The sequence below is a fragment of the Plectropomus leopardus genome, chromosome 8 (assembly GCF_026936395.1).
Source record: "Plectropomus leopardus strain MGB_pleo_1.0 chromosome 8, ASM2693639v1, whole genome shotgun sequence".
In the NCBI taxonomy this organism is placed as follows: Eukaryota; Metazoa; Chordata; class Actinopteri; order Perciformes; family Serranidae; genus Plectropomus; species Plectropomus leopardus.
In genome coordinates, this window is record NC_142183.1 from 36239024 (window position 1) to 36265879 (window position 26856).

Genomic DNA, 26856 nt, shown 5'->3' on the forward strand with positions numbered 1-26856 from the left:
CTGAGTGCATCAAGGAGAGTAAAGACAGAGGGAGAGGAAGAAAAGTGATGTTTTCCAAGAACGCTCTGGCTCTGCTCGCCTGGAAACTCCCAGTCTGCCCATATAAGGCCTGAGCCAGCCTTTTATTTTGGGGATCATGGAAAATGGGATTGCTGCTTTGGATAAACATTCCCTCTTCCAGTCTGTGATCGCTCCCACTGATAGTCTGCCCCCCCCTTCCAGCTGGCTACATTCATTCCCTTTTCTAGTCACAGTGGAGAGAGACTCACTTAAAAGGCAGCAGAGAGAGAGGAGGCCTTTATCTCACTGTGTCCAGCTCCCTCTGCTCTGGGCCCAACAAGTCCATATTAAGAAGAAAGAGTGACTTTCTCTCCCTCACACACATACACACACACTGCACACAGAAATCCACAATCCCACACTGGGTCATATCTGGAGGTCTGTCCGCAGGAAGTGTTGCCCTCATTAAACCAAACCAACAAACAAATCTGCCCTCTCCCAGCCTGTGTGTCTGTGTGCACATATATACTACACACATCTTCAAGCTTTAGGCCTGCAATGGGTTCCAAGTTTTCAGACCAGCCTCAGTTCTTCATCTTCATCCTCATCCTCATCCTCATCCTCATCCACATTACCAGAACTGATTCAAATATACACTGATGCGTGTCATTCTTGTCAGCTGTAATGTCGTGCGTGTACAGACACTTATGGTGTTAGCGTCACCATTTTTGGTCACCCCTCTGTTTGGGTACCTAGCACAGAGCTCTGATACTAAAAGGAGGAGCTAAAACCACTGCAGTCTGTTGATTGGTCAGTAGAGAATCAACTCTGTGTTCTCTCTCTGTGACAGGTTTTTCCAGACATTAAACTATAAAAATGAAAGAATGTTTACAGCCTCTAGCAGCTGCCAACTGAGAGAAAATTATTTTATTCCCTGGGCCAACTGCCAGAAACTTTCAAGGTTGAATATTTACTTTGAGTGCTACTCAGTGCATGAACTGATGACATGAATCCATCAACACACCTTAAATGTCAATGTGACAACTTCAACCCCTACAGCTGTTTTTACTGTCTCCCTTGGATGACAAACATTTTTAGGAATGAGTTTAAGAAAATTATATTAATTTCGACCAGATTTTGTAAATTGTATATATTCTTTGTATATAATTGTATATATTCTACTCTAGTGGAGAGGAGGAAAAACTTGCCATAGTGTCGTTCCTGAGCGCTCCAGCAGCACTAAACCCCTGCTCTTGGTACATGTTTGTAGGGGCTACTTTTGGTTACAAAGTTACTACACCAAAATCTTTTGATAGAAACACAGCTTTAGTCTGCCTAGCTTTGGTTCAAACTGGACTCAACGATGACATCCAAAAAAAGAAAAAGTTGTAAAGGATGGAAAGTGTGAAAATATGACGTGAAAAAGTTCATCCCATAGGTCCATTAGTACTGTTAGAGTGAACTTCAGTCTTATTAAATATTATCTGCAAGAGCACAGAGCTCCAGAACAGTTCAGCACAAAGTAAAGAATAAAAAGCTGGTTGAAAACATGACGGCGTGAAGATTTAAGCAGCATCCAGCAGTGGTGCCCCCAGAAATGCTTCACATGGGTATCCACTGAAAATCTTGGGGTGGCACACCAAAACCAAAAGCCATAACATCTATTCCAACTGCACCACTAATCTACAACAGCCTGACAGCATCATTCCATCCAGTCTGCACTGTGTCAGGACGAACCAGTCACCTCTCAGTCCTTGAACAAGCAGAGTGGAGGCTGCACACACCTAAGATTTCTTGATTTCTCAATGAGTGAAACATTCATAATATCTCTCTTTCTGCTGGTAAACAGCGACAAAGTGAGGTTCATCCGGGGGCCCCAGAGCTGAGAAGCGTCCTGGAATCCTTCATCCAGGCATTTCTGATGTCAGAGCAGCTGGTGAGCGGCTGTACGCCCAGCTGCTGCCAGTGGAGGGCTTTCCTTTTCTTCAGTGGAGGAAATGAAAATGTAGAATGCTATCATAGAACATATAGTTGCCACAAGTAGAGGTAACAACTGACCTGAGCTCTGCTGATCCTCTCTGTGGTTAAAACTCCTGCAGCCACAGTCTGTCACAGCTAAAGGATGATTTCACTACAAAACTGTCCAAAGACCGCACAGGAGGGAAACAGTGTGGGATGATGGGAGTCAGCAAAGCCAATACAGAAATACTGACGACTTTACTCAGTAAATAAAACAAACGCTTCAACGTTTTAGTTTACATGTCAGGCCGATAAAGCCGATCTGAGTCGTTGAATCAGGATATGAACGGTCAGTGGATGGACATGTCACCACCCAAGGCCCAGGCTACCAGCCCAGAGTGGGACCATGTGTGTGTGTGTGTGTGTGTGTGTGTGAGTGGGTATGAGTGTGTTTAGACAAGCTGTGATAACAGTCAAAGCCATCTCTCCTGTTGAGCCAAACATTGCCTAATATGGTTTTCTTTCTCTTTCCCCTCGGCTCTGTAAATCACACACACAGGAAGCTCTCTCTCTCTCTCTCTCTCTCTCTCTCTCTCTCTCTCTAACTCACTCACTCACTCACTCATGCACACACACACACACACACACACACACACACAGCTAAGTGTCGCCTGTGTAATGTGAAATCAGTGTCTTTTTTTTAACCAAAAACAAAACAACATTAAGACAGAATGTATGGAGAAAGAACGCACCAAGTACAACACATAAAAGTGATGGTTATAGCGAGTCTTAATGTCAATTACCAAAAATGGCAATGTTGAAGCATGCACTGAATCAAACACTGGAGGCTGATCAGAGCAGCTACAGCAGGGCCGTGGTAGAGCAGTGATGGGCTCTGATGAGGTTTTAGGGGATGTTGAAAATAAGTTAGTACTGTAAGAAGCTTGGGGGGGCTTCCTGAGCGAAACCCAAAGGGTGTAAAAGGAAATTTATACCATTAAATTAGCATGTATGTGTATATTTTTAAATGCGGGATAAGCTACTAAAAATAGGCAATAGACTCCTTTATTTAAGTGTTAAGTGCTCAATTCTTGGTCACCTGTATGACTGAGAATCTTCACCAACAGATTGACTGCTTTCAGCAGAAAGCAGCATGGAGTCTAGTGAAAATGTTATGGTTGTTGCTTCTTTTTTTTTATATCTGTTGCTTATATTTAGTTTCTCTCAATCTCTCTGCAGACTAGTTAGAAATGATGTATGAATGTACCTCGAACTGAGCATGAATATTGTAACAACATGTCATAGCATCGTGATTAAAAGCACGTCACTGCTGATTGGAGCAGATCCGAGCTGAAGCTGATATAATATCTGTGATTATTGCAAAGTCATATGACTCGGGAGTGAATGCTGATTGTAACCTTCCATATTACTTACAACAGCCAGATATTAGTTGGGGTTATTTTTGTACCAGTGGGAAATGGGCTCGAGTGTTGACAAACAAAATGGTACCCAGTCTGGAGGCTGGACCCCCGGAGGGGTCTTACAGTAAGAAAATTCTGTGGAGTCAAAAGACAATTAAGAGAAAAAGGACAAATCTAGGGTGGAGAAGGAAAAACATAAACTCTAATAACCCTTTTCCCATAGCCAGTAGAGCAGAGCTGTTTACATGGCTCTGCAGTTGACGAGTATGGCTTTCTGTGTGTAGGGGTTCTTTTGGTGAGTCATGTTTGACATCAGGGACAGGCTGGCTGACAGGTTAGTAAACGGTATACATCACCATGGATGGAGGCCTGTGAAAACTTCACGCTGGTTAAGGAGCTAAAATTAGCGTGCTCACCTGTTTTTTTACAAAAACCATAAACTATTTTTTGATCGCACTTGAATTTTGTTTTTTAACTATAAAACTACTCTGAAGGGAACTGAACAGGAGCAGTGCAGGAACAAAAAATAAACAGACTTATTAGTCCTAAAATGATCCAAAACTCTTGCTCATAAAATATGGTATGGGGGTTACTTTTTAACCCTTTAAACCTGTATCAACATCACTTTTCCTGTGCTGCATTCAGAAGCCTTTCACAAGCATTTAAACCTTTGAACCCTCAGCACATTGGTTTGATTTCTAGCAAAAACAATAAACTTGCAGGCATGTGTGGGAGTCAGAAAGTGGGGTTTCATTACAGATTTGTGCAAAACTCAAGCAATATTTGTGAAATATATTTTCATTGAGTGATATTCTGCAACTTCTCCTCTAATTATAACAATTCAAAGAGCATGGTAATGGATGTTCAAAACATTAGCAGTTTTATTTCTATTGCAGCCACCACACTAGCCGTCATTATTTCAAGTCCAAGGCTACGTAGGCTTGTTATGGAGCCATAATGGAAAGGCAAGCCCCTTATAGATGGGAGCGGCCACGTATTAAGGATTTCTGGGAGGTGATAGACCACAAATTCACAGAGGAATTGTGGATTCAATAATTCCGGATGATCCGCTCAACTTTTGAGGAGTTATGTGATGCAATAAAACCTCTCGTAGAGCCTGCTGCATCATGCCCGAGGGAGTTTTTTTTTTAAGTTTCCATTAGACATTTTTCATGTACACAACTTAAATTTGAGCAGTTTGAGGGTTAATGGAAGCCCACCTAGTGTTGATTGACTCACTGATGAAATGAAGTGACTCTTTTCCACAAGAAATGAGTGACCAATGCCCCCCCCAAAAAATCAAAAACACTCAGCAATGAGGGTTGGTCTTTGGAGGAGTTAATCTCTCCATCTCTTTCTCTCTCTCTCCTCCCCCATGTGAAAGTGACCGGGGAATCATGTCTCCTGGTCCCAGAGGGGGTTGCTGTGAGTGTGTGTTTGCAGGGGGGTTATGTGAAAGTCCTCCTAACCCAGTGCCCCCAAGACTTGTGACTGCTCAGTCAATAAATATAGCATTTCCTTCTCTCCTCCCTCTGTGCACTTTCTCATGTCCATCCCAGTCATCAGCAGGACAGCAGTTCCTGGCTGCTGGGGGACCACACCACACCACTGGATCTGGGAACAGGGGCCTTCATATGTTACATTAACCTCCCCCACCCTGTCAGACTCAGCAGCCAGCTGGCGGCCAAAGACTGACTTTAATGCCACTTAAGGGGAAATTTAGTGGGGAAATTAGGATTCAAGGGCATAACTAGTGAACACAGAAACACAGATGCTAGTTAAAGTAATATTTGTACCAGGTTACTCATAGTTGGTTTAACCCTTTAAAAGCTGGATCAACATCACTTTTCTTATGCTGTATTCAGTTGAATTCACAAGAAGGCTTTTTAACTTTTTTCTGAGCAACATTGGTTTGCTTTCTGTAAAAAACATAGGGGGAAACGCAATACAACAACTTGGCGAGAAATGTTGTACAAACTGCATGAAATTGGAGAAAGATGTCCAGAAAACCTTATTTATTGTCATCATAATTATATATTCAAAATTAGACTACAAAATTCTTGTTATTTTTAAGCACTTTTTTTGGACCATTCATGTTTTTGTTTTTTGTTTCTTTCTTTCTTTGTTTTTGTCTTGTACTTTTTTACTTGTTTTGTCAGTTTCTGGAGGTCATGTATCTCTATGTTGCTTATTGCCTTTTCCCCACAGTTTTTAAAGAAATAAAACCAATTTGCTCAGACTTCAAAGGGTTAAATGCGTAATTTACAGAACAAAAAACTTACAGAAAAAAAAATACCAGAAAAAAAAAACAAAGGTGTGATGCCTTGTTTTACTATCTTTGTGGGGACCAATAGAGTTTTAAAAGAATTTTTCACCCCTTCAGTGATCATTTTTACATCAATAACTCACCACATTACACTGAATTCATAAATATAACATTGCTTTTCTCTAATGTATCTGATAAAGACAAGAATCCAAAAACGGCCAACATTGTTAATGAATGAAGTCATTGGGGACCACATTTAACACCAGCAAAACTTCATTAAAACATACTTTTACAAACTCTCACATAGCTCGAGCAGTATAATCCAAGTCTCATTTATCTTGTCATGTGCACAGTACTTCACAAACACCGTCAGCCCTTTTCAGTGAGGATTAAAAAGCTCATCTATGCTTTCACTTAGTCCCTATTTGAAAGGGCTGATGTCAAGGTAATGCATGTGTTTGTGAAGTACCGAGCATACACTTAAAAAAAGTTCTAACATAAAAAAAAGTTAGTGTCCAGGACAAATTTTTAAGTTGACTGATTTAAAAAGACAAGTTGAATTATTACAACATTACCTCAGCTTGCTTTTTCAAATTCAGTCTGGATTTATGAGACGTGGATCATAATGCACCAGTTGTGTGATTGTTTGCACACAGATGTTTGATATAGTTTTGCTGTTGTTAAAGCTGGAACCCTACTTCTTTAATTCATCGACAATGTTTGCCATTTTTGGATCCTTCACTCACTGTGAAGGTAGGGAACACAGGGTGAGTAACAGATATACAAATGGTCATTTGGGGGTAAAGTATGCCCTTAAAACCATTATAGTGAGGACATTTCTGCAGTGAGAGGGCACTTTGGTTCACCCTCACTGCTTCAGAGGACCGTTTACAGGATAAGAATTAGTTAAAACAGGAGAAGTGTGTGCGTGTGTGTGTGTGTGCACACTCGCGTGTGTGTGCGTGTGTGTGTGTGTGCGCGAGTGAGTGTGCGTGCGTGTGTGTGTGCGTGTGTGTGTGTGTGTGTGTGTGTGTGTGTGCGCGAGTGAGTGTGCGTGCGTGTGTGTGCGTGTGTGTGTGTGTGTGTGTGTGTGTGTGTTGCTCCTACCTGGTCTGTTTCTTCAACACCTCCTGGTTGTCCTTGTCCTTCATCAGACAAAAATATGGCATTAGGAACAAGTGAAAACTGCATTTTGATGTAACCTTAAAATGAGTGAAGTGATCCAGCTGCTGTATGGTCACACTGTTGTTCTCAGTGAGCACTGCTGCATCTGGTGTGTCTCAGTGACACACACTGAACCAGACAGTGAGGGGATCCCTTCAAACCTTTATAGCAACACAAAATCTGGCTTACTGCCCAACTCAATTGTCCAATTTTCTAAAACTTTTTTGGGAGAATAATTTATTACCTTTCTACTGTCTTTTAAATTTTATTTCACAATTTCTATGATTTTTTCAAGAATGCTAGTTTTATGATTAGTGTTTTTGGAGGATTTGTGATTTGTGATTTGTCATACTTGTAACTTTTTATGTGCTGTATTGTATATTATCTGATTGTCTCCACCTGACTGTCTCTCAATAAGCAGACCATAATCACCTGACAGATGAATGTGTTTGTTTCTTTATGTTGCTCACTCTGCTTTGTGATGATGATTTGAAAATGTCTGACAGCGATCTCTATTAGATCGACACATTGCACGATCAGCATTTACTGGGAGCTTTTAATACAGTGTGTTGATCTTTTGTTTAACTCTTGCCTCTGCAAACCTTTAACAGCCATACCAGACTTAACTCTTCATTATATGTGCTTTGCGTGATAACTGAGCATTTTTGCTGTGGTGTTTTACACTGATGAAGGCTTTTTTCTGACCCTCCACATTTCTTTTGTTTTGCACTCATCCACTATGATCTAAAAATGAAAATAAAACTTGCTTGAGTTTAAGTCATTCATCCCAACACACTGTGTGATACCAGTGATTGCTGTATGTCACACTGTGTGAGAGAGGTTTAATAAAAACTTTAAAGACATTAGTTTGGAGGCAGGTCAGACTGGGTGACAAATGTCTACTAAATCCTGTAACTTAAAAATAAAAATAAAATAAATAAAATACACGTTAATAAAAAAAAATAGCAAGCTGAGACAGCTCATTCGCTCACTTCATCTGCTGAAGACTACAGGAACAAAAACAAGCTTTTTTCTTGTTCAGATAAAGCTTGCAACAAAGATAACTACATATTAATATCTATGAGACAATAGCCGCTTGTAGAGTTAGCACTGGCTGCAGCATTGTGTCATCGGTTCATTGGCTGTGTTCTACACCTGAGTCTCAGCAGAGTCACATCTCCGTCTGAACCTAATGTCGCCATCAGTGGATGTGTTTTACAGTGAGCTCTGGGGACACTGTTTTGGACTGACAGCCAAATATTTCACCATTGTTGTGTGATTTTGGGACCGCCAAAACCACACAGTGTGAAGCGCCTTTATTTGACATCAAGTCCGCTGTCATATGATGTCATGGCTCTGTAATGCTGTGCAGACATTTCTAAAGCATTTGCAAAACCAGACTCTGACAACATCCAACATGAGGACACAATGTGGATTGTGATGGATGACCTGTGTCAAGCAAGTTTCAGATGGCTGCCTGGGTGACAGAAAAACACATTCAAATAAAACAAAACATGGCATGTTTAAACCCTTTGAAACCTGGAGTGACGTCACTTTTCTTGTAGTGCTTTTAGACAGCTTTCACGTGTATTTAAACCTTTGAGCCCTGAACAAACTGATTTGATTTTTTTTAACATAGGAATAAAGGCAATGAGCAAGTAAGAAATGTCCCACATATTGCATAAAAATTACTTGATTCAGTATTTTTTTTAAGCTAGGAAAAAAATTCCAGAGTAATATTTAAAGTAATCATAATTGTATAATCAAAACCAATTTTTAGAAACATCATGATTTTTAGGCAGTTTTCCCTTCGTTTTTTTTTCTTTTCCATTTTGACTTTTTTTGTCCACTAATTTTCAGGTTATTTTTCTGGTACGTTTAAACTAATTTCATGCTAATTCCTGGGTCATCTCTTCAAGTTGCTCATTGCCTGTTTTTTCCCGAAGTGTTGTAAAACACAGGTGAGAGTAGTGTGTGGACATACCTGAGTGAGTGATGTGCTGCAGGTCAGCTGAGGTGCTGCTGGGGTCCTTCTGCAGCAGCCGGCTACTTCACTGCTTCTCTGCTGGGCTCAGGAGCTTTCTTGAGGTCTGTCATCTCCACTTGCAGGTTACTTGGTGTTCTGGGTGAAATGAATTAGCTCTTGTGTGACTGCTCTAACAGAAGGCTGCTTTGCAGTAGTGCTGAAGTTGAGGAGTGAGTTTACCCGCTGGCTTAAACTTCACAGTGAGCTGAAGTTCAAATCACACTGAACTGGGATTGCTCATCAGTGTGGGACACCCTGTGCTCTGTGCGTGTGTGTGTGTATGTGTGTGTCTCGCTCTTATGAGGCAGATGGACTGCCAAGCCATGCATTCCACTGTTACCTTGTATGGTCAGTGGGGGGCGGGCCTTACACCAGGGAATGGCCCCTCAAAACATGACTGATTGGCTGATGTCAGAGGAACCAAGAAGTGACCTGTAAAGACTGCCTGGGAAAGATGGAGGGACAGGAGAGACAGAGGGCTAAACAGAGAAGAGGAGGGGGTGAGAAAGAGGGAAAGAAAGGGGCAGACTGTGGTGTGGAGGGGGAGGAGATGAGACAGAGGCTGAGAGACAAAGGGGATGTGAGGAGGGGAGGGGAGAAGGAAGAGGGGAGGGAAGAAATGGGAAAAGAAGGGAAGAAGGGGAGAAAGAGTGAACAGAAAAATGGAAAAAGAAGTGTGTGTGTGTGTGTGTGTGTGTGTGCCTCTGTGCACATTTGCGTGTGTGTGTGTGTGTGTGTGTGCCTCTGTGCACATTTGCGTGTGTGTGTGTGTTGGGGGATGGATTTTCCTCAGTGAATGAAAAAAGTGTTTGACAATTTTCATATTTCTTCTAAATTTGGGCTTTTTTCTGTATCAGGCGGTGGACTGAACTGGACAGCAAACTGAAATACCATGTGGAACTTATTACACTGCACAGAGACACACACACAGACAGAGAGACAGAGAGAGAGAGGGACAGAGACACAGAGAGAGAGAGAGAGAAAGACCATCAGGCAGATGGCATAGAGAGACTAACAGACAGAGAGAGAGAGAGAGAGAGAGAGAGAGAGAGGACAGACAGAAAGACTAACAGAGAGAGAGAGAGAGAGAGGACAGACAGAAAGACTAACAGAGAGAGAGAGAGAGAGAGCACAGACAGAAAGACTAACAGAAAGACTAACAGACAGACACACAGACAGTGGAAGGACAAGGATAGGCAGATAGAGAGAAGGAGAGAGACAGGCAGACAAAAGGAAATTTTGGTCACATGGTATGCACCCCAACAATCAGGCCACAGTGGTGCCCCGGCTTTTTTTTATGCTTCAGCGTCAGTGATAGCCGAGTCCAGAGAGATTGAGACATAACTGGTAGTCCACACAGCTGTCCATCTGTCCATTTGTCCGCTTATCCTTGTAAACGCAATATCTCAAGAACACCATAAGTGAATTTCTTTTAATTTTATACAAATGTCCACTTGGACTCAACTGATTAGATTTTTTGGTCAAAGGTCAAAGGGCGAGGTCACGATAACCTTGCATTTATCTCACTCTTGTGAAAGTGATTTCTCAAGAACACCTTGAGGGAATTTCATCAAATTTAACACAAACACGGTTAATCACTTGGATGCAACAATGAGATGATTAGAATTTTGTGTACAAAGGTCACGTCTCTTGTCGTGAGCACAATATCTAAAGATGGCCTCCGAGGAATTTCATCAAATTTGGCACAAATGTCCACTTGGACTCAAGAATGAACTTATTCAAACATAGAGGTCAAAGGCCGGTGACCTTGACCTCTGATTAAAAAATTGTTTCTCAGTACATTTTCATGCACAGTGAGGTGAAGCTTAATCTATAGCTCCATTAGACCATTTAATTGAACTTGCCTTGTCTCAATATCCAAGCAGCAGAGAGAATCCATTTATTGGCGCAAGTATGTCTGACTCCACCACAGAAGGCAGAGATATGTCCCCTTTTAGCTGGTGGCTATTGGACCTTCCTCTAGTAGATCTATTATGTCACATACCAAACAAGTTAACAAGCGGCAGGTTGCATGTCCAATGGTGAAAACAGGGATAACTTTTCAGCATTGTATATTTTGTATGTACTTTAAGCTTTACTTGATACTTTCGTTTTGTGTTGTTTTCTTCGTTATAAGAATATACGCTGTTTGACTTCTCGGTCAAAGCCTGGCACAGGAACTATGGAGCATGCACAAATTACCTAGGAAAGTTCAGGTCCAGATACATATACATGAAAGAGTAATCGACCCCCAAACACATTATCTAGGTGTGTTAGTGTGATTTCAAGAAACTGGACTTAGTCCAATTTCAGTTGGACTAACATGTTCACAAGTGTTTTAAAATTTGGTCAGTCTAACACAAAAATTTGACTTTTTCTAACATCATGTAAATGAACTGAGTGTGAAAAAGTCTTTTGGTGCCCAATGGCATCACCTGATGAACTCATAGGTTGTAATTTCACTGTTCGACCACAACAAAAATTGGCTTCAAAGCCTGGTGCACTCCCTAGCGGACTGGCACCAGCTTCAAAAGTTGTCAAAGATTGATATCATACACTCATTTGCATATTTGTAACATCATTGCGCATTGGGTGCAGGGAGGGAGAGATCAAAAGATCCCATAGAAACAGGAAAACAGAGAAATCTATCCCACTGCAGGAGCTTACATAGTATGTTTCAGTATGATGGTGCATGTTCTTATTCTCTGACAGAAATTGAAGTATTTTACATTACATTGAATTTGATTCAACAAGAAAAATCTTCAGTAAAGCATTTGAATGGCATGAGGTAAAATTGCTGTTTCTATCAAATAAGCCTGGTGATTGTGGATGGCAGCATCAAAAGATATTTAGCCACATAAAAATAGGACTATCCAAAAAAAATGATATGATGAGAGTAGAGTCTGTCTATAAGTGTGCTTCATTATCCCCATTAATACTGCCATCCAGAAATATGGACAGTTAAGAAGCAGCAGCCGACAATGAGAGAAGATGCCAAAAACACTAAATTACAGAGAGTGCCTGTCAGCTCTGCTCTGATTGGCCCAATCCGATCGTCTCCACCTGACTGTCTCTCAATCAAGCAGATCATAATCACCTGACAGATGAATGTGTTTGTTTCTTTATGTTGCTCACTCTGCTTTGTGATTATGATTTGAAAATATCTGACGACGATCTCTATTACAATCACAAGTTAAAGGGGCTGATGGGATCACATTCCACATTTCGCTGGAGTTATACCTTGTATAATTCAATGTGAGAAATAATTGATTATTTATACTGTCGATGCAAATAAGGCTGGGAGCTGCTGTAACAAAACAATTTCCCTGTGAGGGAAATTGTTTTGTTACAGCAGCAAATAAGAGAACAGCATCTGAATAAGATATACATTAAAAAGGAAAAATAATGCAAATATATATATATATAAAAAGGAAGGCACTTAACATAGAATGAAATAGAATAGAATAGATAAAATAATTCTTTTTTCTATGTTAAGTGCCAAAACTTTACTGTGTCTACTTGTTTAACATCACAGCCTGTGATCCAGAGAGGAGCTTATGATGCTGTCAGTGTTTTAAATGTCTTTTTTTGGTTGAAATATTTGAATATATTGTACTTATCGGTGCTTTATACTTCATGTCTTAATTTATTCATTGTATTGTTATTTCTTTTTTAATGATTTTGAATCTACTGCATATCCGCCATATCCGATGTTTACATTGTCCCTCATCTCTACATGTAAGCAATAATGCTCATATTCATATCATTTTTTTAACTCATTCAAAGTGCGTCATCTATGTTTAAAAACCTTGCCCAGGACAATCCTGTAAAAGAAATGTTGTTGCTTAAAATCAGCATTTCTGTTTGTTAATCCTTTGAAACGTAAGCAAATTAGCCTGATTTCGTTCAAAGACATGGAAAAAGGCAATGAACAACTTGAAAATAAGCAAGAAATTAGTGAAAAGTTACCAGAAAATTACCTGAAAAATAGCACAAAAACAACATTCCTTTTGTGACAGAACTATAAATTTGATGATATAATAATTAGAACTATATTTATCTGGACAATTTTCTCTAGTTCTAAAAAAAATCTCTCATTCGCTCTATGTTTTTTTTAACCTACTACAAATGTAATGCATTCTGCAGGACATTTTTTGCCGAATTGCTAATTTCCTTTTGCCCCATGTTTTTGAAAGAAATCAAACTGATTTTCTAAGGTTTCACAAGGTTTTGCTTGTGAAAGGTGTCTTGATTGAGCCCAAGAAAAGCGATGTCGAGCCAAGTTTCAAAGGGTTAAAATAGATGTGTAACAAAGATCATCAAGTTGAGTGTGTGTAAGAGAGGAGGGGGCAGGTATGAACCAGACTCAAACTCTCCTCTCTGTCTCTTCTGTCTCGTGTCTTAATAAGGTAATGTTTGGAGATAGTTCACTGTTTACAGCAAGACTGGGCTATTAGTGATGGCTACCAAGCATGGACACACACATGCGCACGCGCGCACACACACACTTACATTAGCCTTCACCAAATGTACGATGAGTCCATGTCAGCAGTAAATCTTATATAAATGGCCCAGATAGTGTTTGCAGTCTTTCCCTCATATGGAGACGAGTCCTGCCCACTAAACTCTATAAACTCAGTAAACATCTACTCATCCGCTACATGCAGAGAAAAAGACAAAAAAACTTGGAATGGATGAGGGGTAAGGAGAGTTAAACAACAAAATTTGTGTTAATTTGTGTTTGTTGTTATTTTTAACAGAACCAGAAAACAGAAAACAGACTGTCTGAACTGAGGCTTCCAGGCTGAGCTTCCGCTCTGGCTGTGTGATGCTTCCAGCAATGATGCTCAGCAGAGAAAGGTAATGGGGTCATGACAGGTTCTCAGATCTGCTGGTGGATGGATGCAGCCTGAGAGGAAGGACTGGACCAAGACATGCCTGAAGTTGATTTGCTTGCTCACCAAGTCTACTTGGTACAACACATTCTCATCACAAGTTGTCACATATTGCCACTTAGTCAGTGGACCTCCATGTCTACATACATACACACGAATCTACATATCTACATATTTAGCTCTTGGTATACTTCTGCTGTTGACGTTCTGGGCTGCTGCCACCGATGTCGGGATGTCAACAAAAGCACATGGTGGGATTAGGCTACAATAAAACATATGGTTATGTTAAGGCAACAACAGCACATAACAACCAACACCAGGACGTCAACAAAAGCACATGCAGATACAGATGGTTAGGATCAGGGGAAGGAGCCACATGATAAAGTACAGAAAAAAAACATCACATTCAGACGGGAAGCAAAAACAGAACTCTCGCATGAAAGTTTGTTGGATCATCTATTGCCCCTCCTGTCAACCTTTGTGCTTTGTCCTTTATGTTATGTCATTATCAGCAGTGTTTTAATCTGATACCGTCCAGCGGCCTATCATGTGCACATGACAGGCTCCATCCAGCCACTAGCAGATTAAAACCATCTCAAAGTGTGGACAGAAAGCTGAGATTGTAAATGTCATCATTTGTTGCACATTTAAGATGTTCAGAACACACATTAAGATACACAAGGCCTCTATGATTTCTCTGTCCTGATGTCACCAGTGTACCTCCTCCAAGTAATGAAGTGAAAGAGATCCTTCCTAAAAAATGCAGCTCTGTGAAAAAACCATATCCAAGCCCACTGATATTTCTCCATTTGAGCAGAAAGAGATCTTTTTGTAATGTCACATTGGGTAAAACTAGTTCAGCCGAACACGTACGGCAAGAATGAGAGAGAGAGAAGAAATGGAGGTGCAACATGCTATACAGTGTTCTGTGATTACAGCATGTTCATTCAGAGCATGTTTACAGACACCTGTGACCTTCAACTGTTATCTTTCTTTCCTCCAATCAATATATGACATTGATTTTTACAATGAAATGATCATCTGACTAATAGAAACATCAGCTGTGAGGCCGTGTTGTGCAGAGACAGTGAGGACCCGACAACAGCTGTTTAGTGTCACAGGAAGTCCACTGGAGCAGCAGGAGGCTGTGGGCAGTTTCACTCTGTTTACACTGACTGACAGCAGCAGGAGGACTATTCACTGGAACAGTGTGTGTGTGTGTGTGTGTGTGTGTGTGTGTGTGTGTGTGTGTGTGTGTGTGTGTGTGTGTGTGTGTGAGACACAGAGACTGAGACTCAATCTTGCTGTACTCCTCTACAACTTGTCAAAGCAGGAAGAGCAGAGATTAGTGGAGCCAGAATTAGAACAGAGTGTGCAGGTAGATGTGCCGTGTCTCCGTGGCTGCGTGTCTCTGCTTTGTGTCAGCTCCACTCTGCTCTGTACTTAATCATCAGCACCAGGCTCAGAACAACTTTAAACATGGAGGCTTCAGCTGTTTGACTTTTAATCACTCAATAATGTCTCAATCAGGGAAGATATCAAAAATGAAAAAGGATGCAGAAGTTTGATTTGATATGAAGACATTGGTTAGATTACGTTGATTTAAAGGTCCAGTATGTGGGATTTAGTGGCATCTAGTGGTGAGGTTGCAGATTGCAACCAACTTTTCCCATGAGTCAAGCCAGCCCGTTTTGATTCCGAACTCATGAAATACCACAGCTTTAACAGAGCTTTTGTTTGTTATTACATGCCAGTGGATGGCTGAACAGTACCTGCTATGTATGCGTAATACACAGACTGGTGGCATAGGCCAGACAGAACCTATCGCGTCAGCATGATATATGTCAGGACAGCGTTAGATTGAAACGCTGCCTGTAAAGATGTAATATAAGGAGTGTGAGGGTGTGCGCTTTCTGTTTATCTACACCTTCCTTCTTTCTACACCTTGCCATGTTGCTCCTGCCCTTAATCCTAACCATCCATGGCAGCGTGTGTTTGTTCATGTCTCGGTGTTGGTTGCCATGTGCTTTTGTTGCCTAAGCATAACCATGTGCAGTTTCATCTCACCATGTGCTTGTGTTAAAAATAACAGTAGTGGCATTCTGGAACGTCAACAGCAGACACAGAAGGATACCTAAGCTGTGTCTAGTGTGTTCACCATGTAGTGGTGTCCGAATTCTCTGCTGTTAATTTCACTACATAGTGCACTATAAATTGCCCACAATGCACAGCAAATTTGAGTGTACATACAATATACACTACATTCAACTCCCGTCTACCCCATGCAATGCGGTCGTGTTTTCCCGTGGGAAAAAAATTCCAACGTAGTGTCCGAAATCTCGTTTGGTTATTCCCTATATAGTGCACTATTTAATAAACACTACACAGTGAATAGTGAGTAAGTGACTAAGGGGATGGTTTCGAACACAGCTCTAGAGTGTGATATGTGGACGCAGAAGTCCACAGCAAAGCGGCAACATGTGATGACTTGGGATGAGAACGTGTTGGCCAAGCATGTAGGAGAGCCAACTAAAAAAGTCAAATGCCCGATTTTAGAGTTAGCATTTGGTGTGTCTGTTCTGGGCTGCTGTAGAACAACATGGCAGTGCAACACGGCAGGCTTCGCAGAAGAAAACAGGCTTCCTGGAAGGGAAATAACGATACAGCAGCCAGTCAGAGTTCCCCTGAGGGCTGCACTATGAAGCAGGGGAGAAACAATGGGAACTTATGGGTTAACTGTGTTTTTTAAAACTATGAAGCTGGATCTCTTTTTAAACAGTTAACTACCAGAGCAGGTTAACTTCAGGGTTTCGGAACGCTACCTGTCAACATACTGACCTCTAACCAGTCACATCCCAGGGGAACAATATCTTGACATGGACAAAAGTCCGGAGTGACTTTTTATAGGTCAGTAGAATCATTTTATCTTTGCAGGTTTCCACTGGTTTTAAATTAGGGCTTCTAACAAACACAGATTATTTACAACTTCAAAACACACGCTAATGATTTTAGCTGCTTTTTAAATTATGTTGAGTTGAGTTTATCCCTGGAGTGACAGCTGACAGTGCGACATCTCTGATTCGTCACTGCAGCTCAGTATAACATAAGACACCTGTGTGATGATCACTGGAAATAAAAAAGAAAGAACAAAAGTTTTTTTTCAATTTATTTTTCAATATGTGAAATAGTCTTGTTTTTTCATTATAAACATATAAACACCATGGAAGCACATCGCCATCCATGACATCTGTACAGTTGTCAATACACAAACAGAAGGCTGGACTCGCATCATATCAGTCCATTCACCCTGCAAAAAGAATTTTCAGTTCTTTTAATAGTGAACATTCACCATTCGTTCACCTTTCTCATCTCTAAATCTTTTCCATATTTGAGGAATACCCACAACCTGCATCTAGACGATCCGCTTTATCCACTGCTGCACCGTCCTACAGGGCAAGGCTGAGCAACACTGTACATCACCGATGCAATCCTCTGTAAGACAACCAATTGGATTCATTCAAGAAGTGAGAGGAAAAAGTAATGCAGCACCTTTTGGGGGCAGGAATCTGTAGCAGTGAAGATAAATCCTGAAAAAAAAAATCAGTTTGAAGGTTCAGTTTGTGTCATTCCTCTTAGACACAAGAGGTAAAGGGCTGACCTTAAACACTTCAGAGCTATAAGTATCTCCATCTGTCATAATACATACAATTCAATCTAGCAGTCTGATGTACTCTGTGAAGGCCAACACATTACAACATTGTGTGTTAAAGACTAGATTGAGAAATTTGTTGTCTCTGATGCTCTACTGTCACAATATCTCCACTTTGAGAAATGTCTGTCAGATAGTCGTCAGCTGTATGCCAGTGATTTATAATGTATGAATGCACATAAACAACACCAAACCATCCTTTTTTTGATTCTGTAGGGGGATGGGAATAAGAAGAAAAAGTAGAAAAATGAGAACAAAGTCAGATGTCTTGAAGCAAATTTTCCCACATAGTCCTGGTCCTCACCTTTTTAAAACTTGCAATGGATCAAAAAGGAACACGACAAAAACAAAGTGTCAAGAACAAAATATAGCCACATTATTTGCTGTACCAAGCCAGGAAGACATGTTTAGTGGCCAGATGATACATGAATAGTACTTTTACAATGAAACATTCACACTGTGAGTGGACAGGGCTGAAATCCAGTATCACAGCTTTGAAAAGCACTTCAACACCACTGTGGTTTCCTGTGGTCACACTCTCTATGACAGTGTGCACATTCAGTATGTCTGTGTGTGCACAGTTGTACATTTGTCTCTAATACACACAGATCTCACAGTTCTGCCAGGTCGCCAAAACAAACTGTTGGCATTGTACTTTTCTGCAAACCACAAATACATTATAATCACACGTTTCATATGCATAATAACATTTTTAACATGATGTTGTTTATGAGCTGAATTTGTCATTTGGAGTTGGAAGTGATGGTGAATGGTGTTACCCTGGCCAGATGCCTGCCAAGATGCAGACAAGGCTTAGGCATTATCACAGTATTATGGTTTATCAGGGTATTTAAGAATCCCCAAAGTATGTTTTTCAAAATACAGATGCTCCTCCTTCTATTTAACTCATTGTATGTAGTGCACAGCACGCACCAACAGAGCTAAGTCTCTACTGGTGGAAGAGACAGCTGAGCTGAAAGACACAATGACACAGAGTGGTGGAGGGAGAAATTACAGGACTGTAAACTGCCGGCCGTCAGCAGGCAGAGAGAGACTGTGGCGAATAACGACATGTTTTTAACACCTGACTTAGTGAAATAATTATTTATTTGGACCAAACCAGAGCTGATGATTGTTGGAACAGTGGACTTATTAACTAGATTATGAACAAGAGGAACCAAGATGGTTTGAGTGGGTTTTATTTTGTGTTTGTTGAGACTGAATGAAGTGTTTTATATGATGAGTTAACAAGACAATTAAGCCTCATCAGTCATTTGTGACAGAGAGAGTTGGATTCAAAAGGTGTACAGTTGTATTTCCCTTTTAAATAAAGAGAACAGGTGGCTGTCTGGTAGCTCAGTGGATAGTACGGGTGCCCCACGTGCAGAGGCAATGTCTTTGCTGCAGTGGCCACAGGTTCACTTCCAGCTTGTAGTCCTTTGCTTCATGTCATCCCCTGTCATTTCCTTTCTTTCCTGACTAACAAAGGAAAAACACCACCCCCAATATCAAAGACAATAGGTGTGAGAATCATTACTTTTTTCATATATTCATTAGTCTGAAAAGCTTAAGCAGGGATAGTACCCCTTAATCCAAGTGTTTCAAGCCAAAACATGATCTTTTTCTAACCACAACTATAACATGCAAAGATAACAGACCTGGTGTTTGCAGAAATCTACAATGCCAACATTTTTTCAGGGTATGGGTTTGCCCAGTTTTTTATGATGGTGATGATAGAGAGGAAGGCTGCTGAATAAGCTTCGGTTGTGCTCATTCTTATAGTTTTAAACATGTGAGACCAGGGCTGAACTATTCAACCAAAAGCATGTTTTCGGTCATTTGGAAAGGTCAGAACTGCAGCAGTTCTGTTGGCTCCCATAATGCTGCTCAGTCAGCGGTAACTTTAGCATCTCAACATAACAAAGCCATGTAAAGCATGTTGGATTTGTATAGGAGGTTTGTGATTTTTATGCGGTTTGGGGCACGCTGTCAACGTATCCATTATTTTCAACAGGAGTTTCCTTGCAGCAGGGCTTTGTCTGTATCCCAAATCCTTAACATGCAAAGAGGACTGATACTTTATATGAAAATCAGCTGCAGGGAATAATCTGCAACTGTTCTTTATGGACTCAACATATTTTTGTTTCTTCACCATTTGGTGTTTGCTGAGGTAAAATGCAAAGCTAAGACACATACTGTCAACCATCCAGAGCTACCAGCTCTTCTGCACATGAAAAGAAACAAAAAACCCTCCAAAGAACACTCTTCAAACTGAATCAAGGAGATTCAGAAAGATTTTCTTTGACATTTCTGTCTAAGGCCATTTCTGTCTGTGACTGGTCTTGTGTGATACAGAGGTAGGCGGACTGTGGCAGTGGACAGGTGAGAGATCAGACCATCACTACAGCAGAGTGCTTCTCTGCGTCATAGAAGACACGCGGCTGAAAACACTCCCTGTGCAGCCAGCTGGGCTTATGCTCTTAATAATCGCTTTTACTTGAAACAGGACTATTAGGGACAGGCCTTAATTTCTAACTACATCATGATCATTTTTTACTGACTAAATGGAAATGTATGTCCTGAATTTACCATTTAAGCCATAACTTTCACCATCTCAATATTTGTCTTTTTCTCTGCTTTTATTTGAGAATTAATGCTTCTAAGGTGCTCATACATGCTTTAACACCTTGCTAATATAATAACAAATACAGCCTTAGACTATGTTGTGACCGTCATCCCAACAGACCTGACATCTCTATGTCTTGTTCCCAAATAAAACCATGAAAAGCATACTGAGTGAGAAGCTCGGGCAGTGCTGCAGCAGGTCTCCTGATGGGATGGACAGAGGAGTGTGTGTGGTCTTCAGATGTAGTCATCATCAACAGGTTCTCCTGGTGTGTCACAGTGATGGAGGAACAGGACCACCACTCTCTGAAACACTCCTCTTTTGCTCTGTCGGCGCTCCGAGATCTCTTCGCCGATGGTCTCCATGCAGATGTCGGCTGACAGCTGGCCTTTACGTCGCGGTGCGTAGATGGTGGCTGACACACGACACAACAGAGAGGAAAACATTTCAAGCACATATATGATCACACTTTATCTTTGTCTGTTATCACTAAGCCCCGCCCCTTTAGCTCACTGAGACAAGCAGTCGGCACTTTGCCAAAACTAACCATGGCAGCTGTCAGTGTCAAAGACATATCCAAAGATGCTATACAGAACTTTTGGGGACATAAGCTCTTTATTTCACACAGACGGGTCCTCACTGTGCCGTAGTGTTAGCATTAGCCAGCCTTTGCTTTCTTTATAACATTACAGCTAAGCTAACGTTAATGCTTTCAGTTGGGTAGGCTTAAACCACAACCTTTTGCTACAGTTAACACTGATGACCGACTGTCAAATAACAAAAATAGTGAGACTAAGATGAACAGATGACATGATGAGCTAATGTTACGAAGCTTAAGTTGGCCATAATGTTAGCGGCTATTAGCTAAATTAAGCTAACATTACCTCGCAAAGTTTGCTGCAAAGTGACGTTATACACAGTGTTGCCGACATAATGCATGAGGTTATGTATACTTGTCACTGCAGCAAATGTTGCTTACACTGTGTTGCCTTACTTTAGAACAAATGTAGACATTCTGGTTTGTCTTCTTTACATTGAGCTGACTGTGTGGTCCGTCACACAGCTGAATCCAAAGGAGACACTTTGCTCTGTGTATGTGAGGTTTAGGGAACGGGATAAAATACACTCCACTGTCTAATCTCTCAGGATAAGTCCTATCAGCGTTGCATTTCCCCATGCACATCATTTGTCCATTTTTTAAGTTATAACTGCATACATTTAAATAAAACCGCAGGAAAATCTGATGCTTTTTTAATGGAGGTCTACAAGCAGGATGTCCGAGTGCTTTCTGTAGCTGCACAAAATGTGATTGGCTCATGGCGTTCGAAGGCAGAGTTAAGTGATAGGTCAATTGTCAGGATTGGTAAATACAAAGGCTGTCAGTTACATGTATATCACAATGCCATTAAGGTCTGTACAGAGCATGTTATTGTGTTCTTTAATTGCGGAAATGGCGGGCGATCCTGGCTTAAGGCTTAAGGCTAAAGCAATGATACTGGTATCATATGAAACTAAAAGACCAGAAGATCCACTGACACTAATTAACCAGCTTTTCAGGAAGGGGGCTGGGTAACGATCCAAAGTTACCAATTTTATTTTGGCAAGGAAAAAAAACATGTCCATTTCACAGGGGTCCCTTGACCTCTGACCTCCAGAAATCTGAATGAAAATTGGCTCTGTTGGTACCCATGAGTCTCCCCTTTACAGTCACACTGCCTTTATGCAGTTTGGGGCAAAAACATGCAAAACAGCTTTTTGCATGCAGTATAAATGTATTACTTGGCATATTACACTTTTCTGCATATTGGAGACCCTAAGCAGTCATCCACACCAAGCTCCATAACTATAACCATAACTATAACCACAACAATGTGAGCATCCACACTGATGAATAATTAGGCAATGTCACACGAGAGGAGTGATACTAAACAAAACACAACCTCGAGTGTGATATTTCTTTTATACAACAGCTCTACAAGAGTCTTTTATTTGTTGATAGTAACAAGCAACAACAGATAATGATTTGTTTGTTTATATAATGATTTTTTTGGCTCCGCCGACACAAATAGTTCCGCAACCGCTGGATGCGACAGCTGTTGCCTAGCAACACATAAACATTTTCCTGCACGCTGCTTGCTAATCCGTGATAGCTAGGTCTTCATGTTATGCACAGAGCAGCTGCTCAGTATCATGAACATTTATCTCTGTGTTTTCAGTGAAATCAGAGTCTGTTAACAGACACTTTGGTGGCCTGTGTGATTCAGATGAGCTAGTTAGATCAGACAGATCGTTGCTGCAGTGTGTGTCCGCTCGTTGCTGTGATCTCTGTTACCTCGAGCACCGTATCAGACAGCATGTGTTTGTCGGTGTCTCAGGCTGCGATTTGTGTCAGACGAGTGTGTCCCTGTCTCACTACACATCCATCCAGCTGGTTTACTCCTACTCCTTTTAGTAATTCCAATGCTACATGAACAGCGCCAACTAGCTGTTTGAACCTATGCTTACACCGTACTACAAACATATCCCACTTTCACTCTTACACTAATTAACGGATTTTGAATGGCCATGACGTGGAGTGATACATGCATAGTTAAAAGTTAACAGTTCCAATGATGTTGTACTCCTATATCAGCACTTGTGGAATTCCTCTTGACCAATCAAATTGCTTGGTCGGAACTAACTGTTGTATAACGTTCTGTAAATAGTGGCACAAAGCATACGCTACACACTCCACAAAAATGGATGTTGATGAGCTTCTGCTGTACGCTGTGAGGAGGTTGAGGAGAAACAAACAGAAAACTAGAAGGATATGGCTTCACCAAATTCTTCAAAGACGACAGGAAGTATCAAGCACTCTGTTAGGAGAGCTGTCGTCTTTTGAGGACAACTTTCAATCGTCCATTTGTTTGAGTCAACATCAGTTTGCAGACAATGTGGTGATGATAAATGACGACATCAGTAAAGACAAAACCAACTTCCCATCCCATCGATGCCAGAGAGTATTTGGCTGCATGTCTCAGGAAAAATGACTTTTTTTGTGTCATCTGGGAATAACAAGCTTTCCTCCTAAATCTACTTGCATTTCCCAATCACAAACTCCATCCAGGCGACCACACCCCTGCCTCCTCCCTAACTTACTGCTTCTATGTTTCTCCCCCTCACGTACAAACTGGATATCTAGACTCTCTTTTTTAAAACCTCCTGAATTCACGTGTCGTCTTCTCACCTCAATACCTGCAGCTAAGCTTCTCAGCACCTGATTATGTCTCCAAGTATATCGGCCCTGTGATAAAATAATTTTGTAGCTTGACAAAATATGTCTTAAAGTTGCAGCACCTGAACACAATGGGATGGGTCACAATTTACCCAGAGCTTCAAGTTCTGGGGGGTTGGCAACACATCATATGTAGCCCCTATCAGAAATCTAATGCAGCTCTCCTCCATACTCCACAGGTCCCTCCAGCTAAGCTTCCTCCTCTCTACACTTTCTCACTTCAACCACGGACCCTGCTTAGCCTGAGTCACTGCCTTAGCACCCCTTACAGTCTCCTCCTGCCTACCTACCTGTTCCACTACCAGTTTTCTTCTATCCTTGGAGCCTGCTGTATTCCACACCGGTTTGCCTGGCCCAAGCCCCAAGCCTCCCCAGCCAAACTGAACATTACCTACTATCTCTGCATGCCTAAGAGAAGCCTCTGTGTCCTGAACTGCCACTCTTGGGTACCATTTTCTCCCCTTGGAAGGATTTGGAACCACACTCCTAACTATTACATCTTTACTCCTGGCTAACAACAACTCTGCCCTAACCTTGGTGCACTTAAATTCATACATACTCAGACTCATACTACAATGCCACACTACTTAGACACCTGGGAGCGCCTAACCACTTTCTAATATATGAGCTAACCACCCTTTCAATTCTCTCCACAACAGATACTGGGACTTCATAGATTGACAGTGGACACATTAACCTAGGAAATAACCCAAACTGCAAACACCACAACTTCAACTTTCCTGGGAGCCCTGACTCATCTATTCTATCCGGTCCTTCAGTGACATCTTTTCTAAACTGTACAACCTGCTCAACATCAGTCAAATCCACATTGTCCCACTTACCTAGGCTCTTCACAGACTTTTCCCTAATTGTTGGACTTTCCTCATCATCTATGATAAATTTCCTTGGATTTAATTTCCCTCTACATAACAAGATACTTCTACAGTTGGCTTGATTTTCATGCTGGCCCACTTGAGGTTCTTATTTACCTTCTCTAATAGCCTCTTTGTACATGGCACCGTTCTAGTAACTAGCGTCATGTCATCCATGCAAGCCCTAATTGGTGGAAGACACGTCCCATTTTGACGTTTCTCTCCACCTACAACCCACTTGGATGCCCTGATAATTACTTCCATCTGCACTGTAAATGCCAATGGCAAAATTGTACATCCTGCCATAATACCTATCTCTAGCTTCTGCCAGTCTGTTCTGAAATCTGCCATACTTATACATAATCTAATGTCCTGAAAATATGCTTTCACTAAGTTGACAACTATTCCTGGCACCCTAAAATACTCAAAAGCACTCCAAATAAAGCTATGTGGCACTGAAGCAAATGCGTTAGCTAGATCCAAAAATACTACACGCAGGTCTCTTTTCTCTAGTATGGTCTAAGCACCCTGAAAAACCTGGTATCCCCGCCTTCTGCACCGTCGAGTCTAGTAACCCATTCCTTTCTAAGTACCCAGCTAATCTCTGTGCTACTACACTAAAGAAAATCTTCCCCTCTACATTCAGGAGAGAGATCATCTGGAACAGGCTAAGATCTGAGGACTCCTCCTCAGGGATGAAGACACCACCTGCCCTGCGCCATGCTCTTGGGATAATTTGTTTCTCCCAAACTATTTTTAGATGTTTTCACAAGAACTTGAGTAAATCAGATGCACTTTTATAAACCCGGTAGGGACCTCCATTCGGCCCTGGGGCCGAAGAGGCCTCTGCATGCCTAACCACCTCCTAAACTTCTTTCCACCTAGGTGGCCTAACATCCAACTCCTGACTTATCTCTCCTAATGGAGGCATATCAGGTGGAAGATCTCCACTCCTATTCTCCTCTAAGTCTGAATAAGTCTTTCTCAAATATTCTTCAACCTCTAGCCTTGTTGCCCCCCTTTTTCCTGATTAGACAAACCTTTCGCAAATTTACAGGGGTCCCTAAAAAAAAGCTGTTCTTGCATATTCTTTCTTTCTCCTCTTTTTCCTAAGATGCTCTGCCCTTCTACGTGCTGCTATCCTGTCTCTCAACTCCTCTTGCAAATCACTGATTCCCTCCCTCTCTTCTTCTGTAGCCTTTTTCCACTGTTTTCTTAACTGTCTCCTTTCCATAACTAACTTCTCTATTTCTCTTTGCCTTCTAGACTTGCCTACCTAGACTCTCTTTCCCCTCTTTCTGTCATGCACCCCGAATCTCTCTGGCCAATATTAGGTCATATAGCTGTTAATAGCCATGATGGAGTTAAGAAGCAGATATTGTAAGCACTCCTGAAACCGTATTTTATACAAAAATGTCCCTGAAATGGACTGACGACAACCTGTTTGAACAATTTAAATTTCGAGGATTTGGATCTAAATTCAAAATTGGTTATGTGGCCTGTAAATCATCACAGTAAGGTGATGTTTTTTTAATCAACGCTCAGGACTTTCTTTCATCTTCTTCTCCTGATAGCAGTCAGCAGCACCATCTACTGGTCAGAATCTGCTACAGTCAGAGAGACTCATCAATTTTTGATGACTAAACCCACTGCAATAAAAAAAAAAAAAATCAAACAGTATAATAGTCCAAAGCTTCATACATCTTTTTCATCATAAAAACAGTTCGGTCCAAATTAGATTGTTCATAAATTCGCTCTAGGAGTGATCCAAACCATATCGTTCGCCACTTTCATTGTCGTTATAGTCGTAGTGTGGACTCCACCATCCACTTGAGTAGAAACAATTTTTAAAATTATCTTTTTATGGTAATAGTTATAATTTTTGGTGTGGACGGCCCGTTAAAATTGCTTCTACCTATGAGCTGAGCACACAGGTGAAGAGTAAAAATGCTGTCATTTGATTTCCAATCAACACACTCATGTAAGAATTGTTTTAATTTGTCAATGTGGACTTCAAAACTGCTTAGAAATGAAAAATAATGGAACTGTAAACATGCGATAATAATGTGATTAATCTAAATAAACATGAAACTCAGTGATTAATCAGAATTTTGAAAACTAATAGTTTGACAGCCCAAGTAATTAAAAAGAGGTGTGTACATTTAGGGAACAAGCACAGGAAGTGTGTGCTGATAGGACAGATATGTGTATTGACTGCACTCACTGCTTTCATCGTCCTCAAAGTCGTAGCGGGCATAGCTGTTTGGATCAGCTGCTCTTAGAGTCCGCAGCCAGGGGAAGTCTGTTATCATGCTGTAGGGAGCGCCATCCACCACTCCTGAACAATGACATCATAGAAGACGGTTAAAAGGTGCACTCCATTCTGACATTCCATTCTAACACACTGTCACTGTAGCCTTCAGCAAATCTCTCCTCACAGTCCGCTATCTGTCCCTTCTCTGGCCCTTTAATCAGTCCAACATACATTAATGCGCTGTAGATTCCCCTAGCCATTCAGAGAGGAGTACATCTTCATCAAGGTGCACTGCTTGGTATTAAGGTGGAGCACAGAGAAATGGTGGATTTTTCTTTTTTCAACCTCACTATTTTGACAAAATAACTAATTTACTTGTTAAATGACTTA

General features: G+C 41.1%; 1 protein-coding gene and 1 long non-coding RNA gene across 2 annotated transcripts in view; both read right to left on the reverse strand.

Moving 5' to 3' along the window:
* Positions 1 to 9132, reverse strand: part of LOC121948195 (uncharacterized) — a 13728-nt gene extending 4596 nt beyond the window's left edge. The window contains exons 1-2 of the long non-coding RNA XR_006106133.2: positions 8795 to 9132; positions 6754 to 6791 (exon numbers count right to left, since the gene is read on the reverse strand). This is a non-coding gene — a long non-coding RNA (uncharacterized LOC121948195). The remainder of the gene's footprint in view (positions 1 to 6753; positions 6792 to 8794) is intronic.
* Positions 9133 to 16880: 7748 nt separating this feature from the next.
* Positions 16881 to 26856, reverse strand: part of fbxo38 (F-box protein 38) — a 47160-nt gene continuing 37184 nt past the window's right edge. The window contains exons 20-21 of the mRNA XM_042493131.2: positions 26437 to 26550; positions 16881 to 20481 (exon numbers count right to left, since the gene is read on the reverse strand). Coding sequence (XP_042349065.2) covers positions 20303 to 20481; positions 26437 to 26550 — 293 coding nt within the window. The 3' untranslated portion in view covers positions 16881 to 20302. The remainder of the gene's footprint in view (positions 20482 to 26436; positions 26551 to 26856) is intronic.